Genomic DNA, 13,485 nt, shown 5'->3' with positions numbered 1-13,485 from the left:
AAACCCTACAAGCCAGAAGAGAGTGGGGGCCAATATTCAATATTCTTAAAGAAAAGAATTTTCAACCCAGAATTTCATATCCAGCCAAACTAAGCTTCAGAAATGAAGGAGAAATAAAATCCTTTACAGACAAGCAAATCCTGAGAGATTTTTGTCACCACCAGGCCTGCCTTACAAGAGCTCGTGAAGGAAGCACTAAACATGGAAAGGAACAACTGGTACTAGCCACTGCAAAAACATGCCAAATTGTAAAGACTATCAATGCTAGGAAGAAATTGCATCAACTAACAGCCAAAATAACCAGGTAACATCATAATGACAGAATCAAATTCACACATAACAATATTAACCTTAAATGTAAATGGGCTAAATGCCCCAATTAAAAGACACAGACTGACAAATTGGATAAAGAGTCAAGACCCATCAGTGTGGTGTATTCAGGAGACCCATCTCATGTGCAGAGACACACATAGGCTCAAAATAAAGGGATGGAGGAAGACCTACTAAGCAAATGAAAAGCAAAAAAAAAAGCAGGGGTTGCACTCCTAGTCTCTGATAAAACAGACTTTAAACCGAGAAAGATCAGAAGAGACAAAGAAGGCCATTACATAATGGTAAAGGGATCAATTCAACAAGAAGAGCTAACTATCCTAAATATATATTTACCCAATACAGCAGCACCCAGATTCATAAAGCAAATCCTTAGAGACCTAAAAAGAGACTTAGACTCCCAGATAATAACAATGGGAGACTTTAACACCCCACTGTCAATATTAGACAGATCAACAAGACAGAAGGTTAACAAGGATATCCAGGAATTGAACTTGGCTCTGCACCAAGCAGACCTAATAGACATCTACAGAACTCTCCACCCCAAATCAACAGAATATACATTCTTCTCAGTACCACATCGCACTTATTCCAAAATTGACCACATAGTTGGAAGTAAAGCACTCCTCAACAAATGTAGTTTTTCTAGTGCCTCAATGTGTGAAGTTTAATTTGATATATTTGTTTTTTTATTTGAGACTGAGTCTTGCCCTGTAATTCAGGCTGGAGTGCAGTGGCATGATCTCAGCTCACTGCAACCTCCGCCTTATGGGTTCAATAAATTCTCCTGCCTCAGCCTCCCTAGTAGCTGAGACCACAGGAGTGTGCCACCATGCTTGACTAATTTTTTTGTATTTTTGTAGAAACGAGGTTTCACCATGTTGGCCAGACTTGTCTTGAACTCCCGACCTCTGGCAATATGCCCACCTCAGCCTCCCAAAGTACTGGAATTCCAGGCATGAGCCATCACACCCAGCAATTTGGAATCTTTCTAACTTTTTGAGTTAGGTGTTTAGCATTATAAACTTTCCTCTTAACAATGTTTTTGCTGCATCCCAGAGATTTCCTGTAACTAATAAATGACTTCAGTAAAGTTTCAAGATACAAAATCAATGTATGAAAATTGGTAGCGTTTCTATTCACCAATAATGTTCATACTGAGAGCCAAATCAAGAAGGCAGTCCTATTTACAACAGCCACAGAGAAATAAAGTACCTAAGAATACATCTGACCAAGAGGTGAAAGATCTATACAAGGAGATCTATAAAACATTGCTGAAAGAAATAGATGACACAAACAAATGGAAAAACATTTTATGTTCATTGGTTGGAAGAATCAATATAGTTAAAATGGACTTACTGCCCAAAGCAATCTACAGATTCAATGTTATTTCTACCAAATTACCAATGCTATTTTTCAAAGAATTATAAAAAAAAAAACTTTTCTAAAATTCATATGTAAGCAAAAATAAATCCAAATAACTTAATGAATCCCGAGTTAAAAAAAAAAAAAAAAAGGTGGAGGCATTGTATTACCTGACTTCAAACTGTACTATAAGGCTACAGGAACCAAAATTGGATGGTACTGGTACAAAAACAGACACAAAGACCAACAGAACAGAACAAGAATCCAGAAATAAAGCTGTATGACTATAGCCATCTAATCTTCAACACAGTCAACACAAATAAGCAATGGAGAAAGATTCTGTATTCAATAAATGATACTACGATACTTGGCTAGTCATTTGCAGATGATTAAAAGTAGACCACTAACTTTCACCATATACAAAAATTAACTCAAGATGGATTAAAGATTTAAATATAAAGTCCCAATCTATAAGAATTCTAGAGGAAAACCTAGGAATCACCATTCTGGACATTGGCCTTGGGAAAGAATTTATGTCTAAGTCCTCAAAATCAATTGCGACAAAAAGAAAAAAGTGACAAGTGGGACCAGTTAAACTAAAGGGCTTCTACACAGCAAAGGAAACTATTAACAGAGTAAACAAACAAGCTATAGAATGGGAGCAAATATTTGCACACTGTGCATCTGACAAAGGTCTAATATCCATAATCTATAAGGAACTGAAACAGTTCAAAAGCAAAAAACAACCCCATTAAAAAGTGGGCAAGTAACATAAACAGATGCTTTTGAAAAGAAGATATATAACTGGCTAACAAACATATAAAAAAGTGCTCAACATTACTAAACATCAGAGAAATGCAAATCAACATCATGGTGAGATACCATCTCATGCCAGTCAGAATGGCTATTACTAAAAAGGCAAAAACAAGAGATGTTTGTGAGGCTGCAGAGAAAAGTGAATGTTTAAATACTATTGGTGCAGCACACCAACATGGCACAAGTATACATATGTAACAAACCTGCACGTTGCGCACATGCACCCTAGAACTTAAAGTATAATAAAAAAATAACAAAAAAATAAATACTATTGGTGGAAATGCAAGTAAGATCAGCTACTGTGGAAAGCAGTTTGGAGATTTCTCAAAGAACTGGAAACAGAAATACCATTCAACCCAGCAATCCCATTGCAGGGTACATATCCAACAGAAGATAAATCATTCTACCAAAAAGCCATATGCACTTCTATATTCATCACAGCATTATTCACAATAGCAAAGACATAGAATCAACCGAGTTCCCCATCAATGGTGGATTGGATAAAGAAAATGTGGTACATATACATGATAGAATACTATGAAACCATAAAAAAGAATGAAATCATGTCATTTGCAGCAACATGGATGCAGCTGGACCATTATCTTAAGTGAATAAACACAGGAACACAAAAACCAAATACCACATACTCTCTCTTGTGGGACCTAAATATTGGGTACTCATGAACAAAAAGATGGCCACAAAAGGCACTCAGGACTAATAGAAGGAGACATGAGGGAAGGGAATAAGTGTCGAAAAACTAACTGTTGTGCACTGTGCTCTTTATTTGGGTGATAGGATTATTTGTATTCCAAACTTCAGCATCACACAATATATGCATGTATATTATACATGTACCCCTGAATCTAAAATAAAAGTTGAAATTATTAAAAAATAACAAGAGACCAGGTGCGGTGGCTCATGCCTGTAATCCCAGCACTTTGGGAGGCCGAGGCAAGTGGATCACGAGGTCAGGAGTTCTAGACCAGCCTGGACAACATAGTGAAACCCTGTCTCTATGAAAAATGCAAAAATTAGCCAGGCATGGTGGCATGCACCTGTAGTCTCAGCTACTTGGATGGCTGAGGCAGAAGAATTGCTTGAGCCTGGGAGGCAGAGGTTGCAGTGAGCTGAGATTGCTCCACTACACTCCAGCCTGGGTGACAGAGAGAGACTCCATCTCAAAAAAAATAAAATAAAATAAAATAAAAACAAATAAATAAAAATAACAACAAAATAACAAATATAAATTTAAAATTAAAACATTAAAATTAAAGCTACCACATAATCCACCTATCCCAATACCGGGTATCTAAAGTAAATGAAATCGGTATATTGAAAAGATATAATCACTCCTAGGTTTATTACAGCATTATTCACAATAGCCAAGATATGGAATCAACTTAAGTGTCAATCAACAGATGAAAGGATAAAGAAAATGAAACACTCCTCAGCCTTAAAAAGAGTGAAATCCAGTAGTTTTTGACAACATGGATGAACCTGAAGGACATTATGCTAAGTGAAATAAGCCAGGCATAGAAAGATGAATGTTACATGATCTCACTTACACATTTTATCTAAAAAAGTTGAATTCATTGAAGCTGAGAGTGAAATGGTGGTTATCAGAGGCTAAAGGTTCAGGGACCCGAGAGATGTTGGTCAAATTATACAAGGTTGCAATTATACAAGAGAAATAAATGATAAATACTTAAGATGATGAATATGTTAATCATCTTGATTTAATTATTCCACATCATACATGTATATACCATATTAATGCTGTGTACCCTATAATTATATATGATTGCAATTTGTTCAAAAAATTGATAAAATCCCATAAGTCATCTAATTCATTAACTAGATCCCAAAATATGTTTATGAAGAAGAGTTCTTGTAAAAGACAAAATATAACTTAATAAAATTTTCATAGCCTTATAAAACAGAAAACAGACTAAGAATTAATCAATAAATAGGAAATCCCCTCAAATAATTCCTTTGTCTTCTGCTATTCTGCTTGTATATATCTTAGAAATCAACAAATGAACTGGGCCTTATTTTTCTTATTGCTGTGAAGTGGTGTTTCTAAAGAGTGAAATTATCCAAGGTCCACATCAACAAAGAGCATGTCTGACAATCTCTATCTTCAGGTTCAAGAAAGAAGATGCACAAACATTTCAAAAAATGTTTCAATAACAAATGATTTTATGATGAAAACTATAAATTTTCAGGGTAGCTATTGCATTAATTTTCTCACAGCAGGGACAAAGATGAAATATTAGCCAATTCATTCTATGAAGCTAGATTTGTCCTATTAATTTAAAAACCTGAAAAAGGTAACATATAGGAAAACTGTAGCCTTAGATTTACCTAGGTCCCACGAATATAGAGCAGAAATTCTATAAATAGTCCATAGTCCACTATAGGTATGAGTACTGTACTCCCCACCGTGGTTGCAGCAAGTTACCTCATTGCTGAGAAAGCAGGTGGAAAAGCTCTGAGAACATATCACACCAACAACATTATAACAAGTAACAGGCCTAAACTCCTGTTTAAATTAACACATAATTAAGTCACTTGATAAAACCGAAACAGTTGAACTATTTTAGACATACTGAGTAATAACACAACACATGAAAGAAGGGAAGTAAATGCACTGTAAAAGAGGAAATCATATCAAAGAAAAGTGAGCCCTCCTTGTTCATTAATACCATTACCTGTCTACTTGGCTATAATCTCGATCTAGGGCTAATAGTTTATGCACACAGCAATGTGTAATTTATAAAATTTTTAACTTTAAAAGGGCTTTCCTACTCATAGTATAACCTTCCTAATATCACAGATGAGGAAGGTGAGGTTCAGAGAATTTCAGTGCTTACCTAAAATTATCAGATATTTAAAAGAAATTAAAGATGACATTATACTAAAAAAGTTGTGTTTGCAACATTTTACTCTTCTTGCAATAACAACAATAAATTATGAGATGCTTCATAATATATCAGTTTAGAATAAATTATTTCATATTATATTTCACTTAAAATAATCTCAATCAATAGATTATACTTTATGATGTGATACAAAGCAAGGAATTTAGAGAAACATGTGACTCTCACCTTCTTATAGTCTCTGGAATAGAAAAAGAATGGGGTCCTTCAGGCCAGCCAAAGAGACTGAACCAGGTCTGTGCTGCATTTACAACCTTCTCAAAAAAGTAGTGTGCCTTTGTTCCTTCTTCAAGAGAAAGGAATTGTTCATAGTTTTCCTTTTCCATAGATTCATCATCTTCCTTTGATGTTTCACTTTCATCCAAGTGCAAATTTTCAGGCAGTACTTCCACTCCTAAAATTCAAATTAGTTTGTTTAAAAAAAAAAAGGGCTACTAGGAGTAAAATATTCTGTCAGTTATTGTCATTTGTATGCAGACTAACAGAACCCATTCTACAAATTATTCTATGCTCTCAAAGAAATTCTGAGTCAATTTACTGTATCTTAAAATAAACAATGAAAATACATTTACTTTTAAGTATCTAAGAGAAACATTTTAACAATAGGTGGATTTCAATAAATAAAAGTTACATTTTCTTCTTGCCATAATGGTATGTGAAAATATTCCCTGAACTGGAATCTTTCATTTTTTATTACATTAGTAAAATGTGTTGACAATCTTCAGCATTATGTATTAGAAAAAATGTAATCTCATCTGAATAAATTACACAAACACAATATTGGTTTAGATCCCAAATGACTTTCTCTCCAAATCAAGTACTTTAATAAAATAAGGCATTTTCAAGTTAAAGTAATTTTCAAGAATATAAAATGATTTCATCTTTTTTTCCAAAAATATCTGGCTATATAATGGCACAATCACATACTCACTAAAAACCTCATATTATTTAATTTGGTTTGGTCCATTCAATAAAAAGAAAAAATGTTCAATATTACCTACCTCCAGAGAATAAACATTTGAACAGTTAATTGCAAATAATAGTATGAAACTCACATATTTATCTGTGCTGACCTCTTTCTAAGACAGGAAACCTTGGCTACAGTTAGTTAGATAATGAAGAGACAAGTCCTTAGTTCCACAGTTCCCAAACTGTGCGCAGAGAGTGCTTGGGACGTCACAGTTAATTTACAGAGGCTCCCCAGGTATTAACATTTTTGTTAAATATTACTGCAACATCTATTAGACAGCACATAAGTTACTACTCTTACATTTTTGTTCCAATGCATTTAATAAATGGAACGATGTGGTACATTTTGGCATTCGGAAAAGTGAATACTGAAACAGTAAGAGTGCTGTGAACCAAGAACATTAAAGAATCTCTACTACTGACCCTTGAAGACAACTCTCCACACAGATGATCCATTTAAAATTAATGATGAATTCCCAATTTTCTTCATGAATTTCTTGTTACTTGCAAAAACCTAACTTTTAAATTAAAAGATATTAAGTAGATCATGTCATGGACTAATTTTGGAAAGTACACTATATATTTGCTACATACCAATAAATAAGTTTCCTTTTGCAGGTTCAGCATCATTGAATTTGCTAGTGGTGTGTGTCTTTTTAACTGAAGCAGGACGGGGTGATTTAGCATCCTGGTAGGGAGGCAAAACACCATCTCTAGTCTTGCTAAGATATTCATCCTTATCTACAAATGACACATTGGATCACAGTAAGCAAAACATGCATTCATGTATTTCCTTATACCATTATTTAACCTGAATTTATCTATTATCTATTGATGTATCTATCTATCTATGTATCCATCTATCTATGACAAAGTAAAAAAAAAAAAACCTAAACACCCACTGTACATCAGATAAGATGTCAAATAGGAAAGAGATAACCAAGTTGAAACAATTTTCTAAACTAAATGAATTTTTTTGGTAAGGCAATTGTTATGGTACATCAAAGTTAGTAGAGAATGAATAATGTTCAACTTTAGCATAAAGAAGAATACGAAAACATTTTCAATGTTTCTACATCCAAATAGATGAAATTATTACAGATATTGTTCAAATAAGACATAGGAAAAGAGTCACCAGAAAAAGTAATTTCTTCCCTAGTTAACTCTCTGTAATATCACAGCTTGGTTATGAACTAATACCATTTTTATACAGATTTCAATCTCGATTTCATACATATATTAGGGTCTGCCACAGTGTAAATTTGAATCCAACCAAAGCCAGTGCTGACCAAGAAAAGCCGGTAGGTGTGACCTACGGCTAAGCCTCAAAATACATATGCAATTTATATATTCATAGTCTTAATGCAGGACAGGTGGGTCCCAGAGTGGACCTTAGCCTGCAAGGGTTCTTGGCTTTGCCCAGGAAAGAATTCAAGGGCAAGCCAGAGGTAGAAGTAAACAGCTTAATTGAAGAGGCAGTGTTACATCTCCAGCAGTATTACAGCTCCATGACTGCCCTTGAAAAGCAGGGCGACCTCTAGGCAGAGAGTAGCAGCTCAGGGCAGTTTTGCTGTCATATTTATTCCCATTTTTAATTGCATGCAGATTAAGGGGCACTTTATGCAGAAATTTCTAGGGAAAGGGTAGTAATCCTTAGGTCATTGCCATGTAAAGGGGCAGTAACTCCCAAATGTTGCCATGGCAATGGTAAATTGACATGGCACACTGGTAGGCATGTCTGACTGAAAGCTGATTTTGCAGCCAGGTGAGGTGGCTCACGCCTATTATCCCAGCACTTTGGGAGGTCAAGGTGGGCGGATCGCCTGAGGTCAGGAGTTAAGACCAGCCTGGCCAACATGGTGACACCCCACCTCTAGTAAAAGTAACAAAAATTAGCCAGATGTGGTGGCACATGTCTATAGTCCCAGCTACTCGGAAGGCTGAGGCATGAGAATCTACTGAACCCAGGAGGCGGAGGCTGCAGTGAGCCAAGATTGTGCTACTGCACTCCAGCTTGGGAGACAGAGGGAGACCCTGTTTCAAAAAAAAAAAAAAAAAAAGGAAAAGGAAAAGGAAAAGGAAAAGAAAGCTGATTTTGCCTGCACTCTGTTTTAGCTAGTCCTCTATATGGTCCATTGTGCAAGCCCCACCCTGGTGTCAAGTCCCAGCTCCTAACTCAGTCTAATTCTGTCAAAAAAGCATAGACTCTGCAGTTAGAAAAATCTGACTTGAAAACTTGGCACCCCTATTCCTACTCACACTTAAACTGTGAGTATGTTATACAAAATATTTAAAACGTGTATTTATCCATAAAATGAGACCAAAGTTTCTGAGCTCATGAGTTTGTTGTGAAGATTACTTTAAAGGCAATAACAAATATAAATGAGCTATTATATGCTAAGTTTCTTCCACTCTTTCATAACAGAGTCATTTAGAATTTGCTTGAGACCCTGTAGTCAATAGGTGTGCATTATTTCCAGAATGCTACACCACTATAGACTTCATAGAAGTGAGCCTTAGAGAACTCGATGACAAAATTATCTGTGGTAGATGCATTAGGTTAAATGTTTTTAACTTACCATTAAATGATAAAAAGTTCCTAGTGGAATGTAAAGCCACATCTATACCCTTTCAACTAAACTCAATAATTCACTTTTTAAAAGAATTTTCAGATGAGCTATACTAAAATAATCATACTGCTTTACTTTTGGACACACTCGATGTATTTTAAGACTTTACCTTTATTGATCACATCATACCCTAGCACACACTACCAAAGTGTGTGGGATCTGAGGCCTCAAATTTCATTAGAATTCCCCAGGATAAGCTGCTCACCCTCTCTACATATTCAGATTTTTAATTTGTAAAGCGAGATATATAAGGGCATCTAACTCAGAACTTCTAGGACTAATTTAAAGGACAAATAGAAGTCACTTAGCAGAGCACCATATACCTGGGATTAAATATATATTAGAAATTATTACTATACATATTTCTAAAGATATTTTAGGATATTTAAGAATTATAATTTCTTTCTTTTGAAATATTTCCCCAAATGGACGCATTATTTTAACACATAGACATTATGCTTAATAATCTAACAAAAAGGTTTTATTTATTTATTTATTTTAAAGAATAACAATATTATTTATTGCCCAGTAATTAATCATTATTTTCTGGAAGTAAATTAGAAAGCATATAAAAGTGATAAAGCAATCACAACTACAGTGATAAGAGCAAATAATAATGAAGTAATATTAACAATAATAATTTCCATGTATTTGCAGTCTATGGTTCCTCACAAAAGCCCTTTTAAATAGGTAAAACAGATATTATCAGTATTCTGTTACTGTTCTGTCATGGACATTTTGCTTAATAAAAGATGGTAAATTTGAAAATTTGAGAATAAAAGATATCATATGGCATAATAGTGTGGTTAGAACACAAATGAGAACTGCCATCCAGTTTGTGTGACTCTCCATAACTATTATGCTGTATAATCTGAAATCCTCCTCCTTGAAGTACAGTAGAATATAAAAATATTATGTCGATAATCGTCAAAAAAAATTTTTTTTTTTTTTTTTAATTGAGAAGGAGTCTCACTCTGTTGCCAGGCTGGAGTGCAGTGGCGTGATCTTGGCTCACTGCAACCTGCGCCTCCTGGGTTCAAGCAATTCTCCTGCCTCAGCCTCCCGAGTAGCTGGGATTACAGGCACGTACCACCACGCCCAGCTAATTTTTGTATTTTTAGTAGAGATGGGGTTTCACCATGTTGGCCAGGATGGTCTCAATCTCTTGACCTCGTGATCTGCCTGCTTCAGCCTCAAAAAGTGCTGGGATTACAAGAGTGAGCCACCGCGCCCAGCCAAAAAAAAAAAAAAAATCTTTAAATTTTGACAATGTGTGTTAAAATTTTGAGATATCTATCTCTCCCTATATATCTCCACTCTGCCAACTGCATTATTCCATAAATTGCTTTAAAATAATTTTTGGTGTTCAGAATATGCTATTTCACATGTAACCCATTCTTTTATGAAAATATATAGCTAAAAGATGACTCCCTGATGGTTTATAATTCAAGTAATCCATTTTACAATACTCAATAAATACCTTTTATCTGCCAGACACTGTGTGAGGCACTATGGACACTAGGGTGAAAAAGAGAGAGGTGATTCCTACTCTCACAGACTTTATAGGTAGCAACATTTAGAAAAAAACATTGATAATAGGCAGGTTAAGTCAAAATGTAGTAAGGGTCATGACAGAAGAATTGCACAGAGCTATGAGGATACACCAGAGAAACACGTAATTTTTGTATGCAGAGGCAGGGATCTTCCATAACTGTGTATGGTGTCGTGGGTAAAATGCTTCAGTCACAGGAAAGAGTATCAGTAAAGATCAAGATGCTCAAAGAACTTGCAGAAGATTAATGTGGCTTGAGTATAAAGGGAAAAATGTCCAGAAATGAAAACTAAGCCACTTGCTATTGTGTGGTCTTGTAGGCTTCATCCACCTAGCAATGATATTCTACAGAAAGATTTTATACCTGGGAATTAAAGAAATGAATTTTCAGTTTGTAAATGGCGTGAGGGTAGGTTTGTGAAAGGGGAGACCATTGTAGGAGGAAGGAGAACAGTTTAGAAACTCCTGCAACAATCCTGGAAAGGTTTTATGGCAGCTTGAATATTTGTAGTGGCAGTGGAGAGGGAGAAAAGTGAATGGATTTCATAAATATTTAGGCAACAAAAGGGACAGGAATTGGTGGACTGGAAGTGGAGTGTGAGAGAGAAGACATTGCCAATGATGGCACTTAGGTTTCCGGATTTGGCACCTGTATGGACTACAGGCACAAACACAGAGATGGAGTACATAGAGAACAAAATTTCAGAGAGAGGACTTCAGTTTGGGATATGTTGTTTTAGGGGTGCCTATGGGAATGAATGATATCCAGAAGGCAGTTGGATCTGAATTCCTGAATCTCTGAGAGGAAACAAGGCTAGAGATATAGCGCATGGATTATAGCTGAAGTCATGAAAGGAAGAAGAGAGGGGTCAGAACTCTACTGACACAAATAATTTAAAAGTACAGATACAGGAAGAGGGATCTATGAAAGATGCTCAGAAGGAACAGTCAGAAAGGTTAAAGGAGACCAAAAGAAGTACGGTGTGTGGAAACCCAGAGAAAGTTTGAAGATGGAGAAAGAGAACAGTCAACAGTCTTAGCTGTGCTCAGTAGTTTAGTAAGGGCAGCATAATGGATAAATTCTTCTTCCTCACCCCTGAATTTTTTTTTTCCTGTTAAAGGCAGCAGAAATATTCTAATTGTTTAATTTCCTCTGCTACTTTTCTCCTTCTCTCTGGGAAGTTGAGTGATTTATCTTACTGTCAGATTTGGAAAGAATTAATAAGGAATGCATGGCCTGAAGCTACCCTTTTTGCTCTTTGAGAATGAGCCTGCTGGCCACTGAGAAAACATAGTCTCCTTTCTCCTCTCTGCTGTCTTCCCAGATGCTCACTCAAAGCAGCTAAGAGGGAGACAGAAAGGAAAAGATAAGCAAGGTTACTTGATTCAGAAAGGTACCTGGGTAAAGGGATTCAGACAAAGGAATGGGTTAAGGCAAGAAAGAGTCCTGGCTCCCAGCTTTGTGACCAGTAAAGAGTCACGATACATGCTTGTGACTTGCTTGTCACAATCCAGTTCCTATCCAAGAAAGTATTTGGAAGTTCAGAGTGGTATTGCTTAATGGCCTCTATTTCTTCTGAATAGTAAGAAAAAAGAGTCATCCCCTGAAATTAAGGTAGAATAAGACTAAATATGTTTCATCAGAGTTGTAAATATTTGAAGAAATAAGTGAAGAATATGAGAAAATTGGTTAAAAACAAACAAAAGACCTCTAATTCAGCACTGAAAGTTAAGACCTTGACGATCTACACAGATGGGATTTTTTTTTTTTTTTTTTGTTACCCACTCTTCCTCCTTTCTCTAATGTAATCCCCTGTATCTTGCCTTTCATATTTCTCCCTGCTCATTGGCTTGTTTAGTATTCTTAGCTTCTCTCACAATTTCACCCGCAGCAATTCCAGGCTGGTCTAATGACCATACTCTGCTCCACTTTAATTCATCACACATCCCAAGAATTGTTCCCTTTCTAAATCACTGATACTCAAAAAATGACAGAAGGTTCCCACTACTACAGAATAACGGGCATAGCATTATGGTCCTGTACCTACATTTACTGCCTTACACCTCCTGTCACACCTGCATGTTTTTGCTATATTGTCTTTTGCCCAAATCATTCTATTCAAACTAGATCGTCAACTTTTGGAATTAAGAGACATACAGATTCTACTCTCAATGACAAGCACAGCTCCTACCAGAGGCAGCAGTTTAATACAATTGATAATTTTAAATTCACTTTATTTCTAGACATTGGCCAAGAACCCATACAGTGAGAGTTAGAGATAAATAAGTCATATGTAGCTTACCATTCTTTAAAATAATGTTTTGCTTATCCAGATGAATTGCCATATATGAGTAAATAGTAAGAATGCAGTTTTCTGCTGTTGCAGTAACTGGAAGTGAAAACCTGAAAGTGAAAACATTGCATTTCAATACAATAAAAATTTCAGATGCAGTAAACGCGATGCATTTAAGTATCCCAGATGTCCTTAATGATGAAGACATGATGTATTCATTTTTTCTCTCTACTTACTTTGTTTTTTTAACCATCTACTCAATGTTAATGATTTTTAAAATTTTTACTTTTAAATATTTTAACAGATATCATAAATTTCACTGTCAAGTGAAACACAGACTGTAACTGCACAGGTGCAAAAACACAGATTCAGGAAAGTTTAGAGTTGAAGGTGTCTCATAGTTAATTTACTCCGTTCTTTTATGGAGTGCCTGACAAATGGTATGTAGCCTTGGATGACACTATTAGGGAGACACTACCAGATGGCATTCACAACACAGAAACAGCCCATTTTATATCTGGAGAGCTGTAACTTCAGAAGTTCTGTTCCAGAGCAACATAGAACAAAACCTACAACCTGAACCCCATTAT

The 13,485-nt window shown here is 35.6% G+C and overlaps 1 protein-coding gene across 1 annotated transcript in view; it reads right to left on the bottom strand.

The window, feature by feature from the left end:
- The window catches only part of CFAP47 (cilia and flagella associated protein 47), a 455,808-nt gene that overhangs the window by 304,161 nt on the left and 138,162 nt on the right, over positions 1–13,485 (bottom strand). Inside the window, exons 27-29 of the mRNA XM_011960616.1 lie at positions 12,905–13,005; positions 7,014–7,160; positions 5,619–5,844 (exon numbers count right to left, since the gene is read on the bottom strand). Of these exons, the coding sequence (XP_011816006.1) occupies positions 5,619–5,844; positions 7,014–7,160; positions 12,905–13,005 (474 nt within the window). The remainder of the gene's footprint in view (positions 1–5,618; positions 5,845–7,013; positions 7,161–12,904; positions 13,006–13,485) is intronic.

This window comes from Colobus angolensis, unplaced genomic scaffold (genome assembly GCF_000951035.1).
Source record: "Colobus angolensis palliatus isolate OR3802 unplaced genomic scaffold, Cang.pa_1.0 Scaffold518, whole genome shotgun sequence".
Classification (NCBI taxonomy): domain Eukaryota; kingdom Metazoa; phylum Chordata; class Mammalia; order Primates; family Cercopithecidae; genus Colobus; species Colobus angolensis.
The sequence above is the reverse complement of the archived record's forward strand: the minus strand, read 5'-3'. Positions and strand labels throughout refer to the sequence as shown.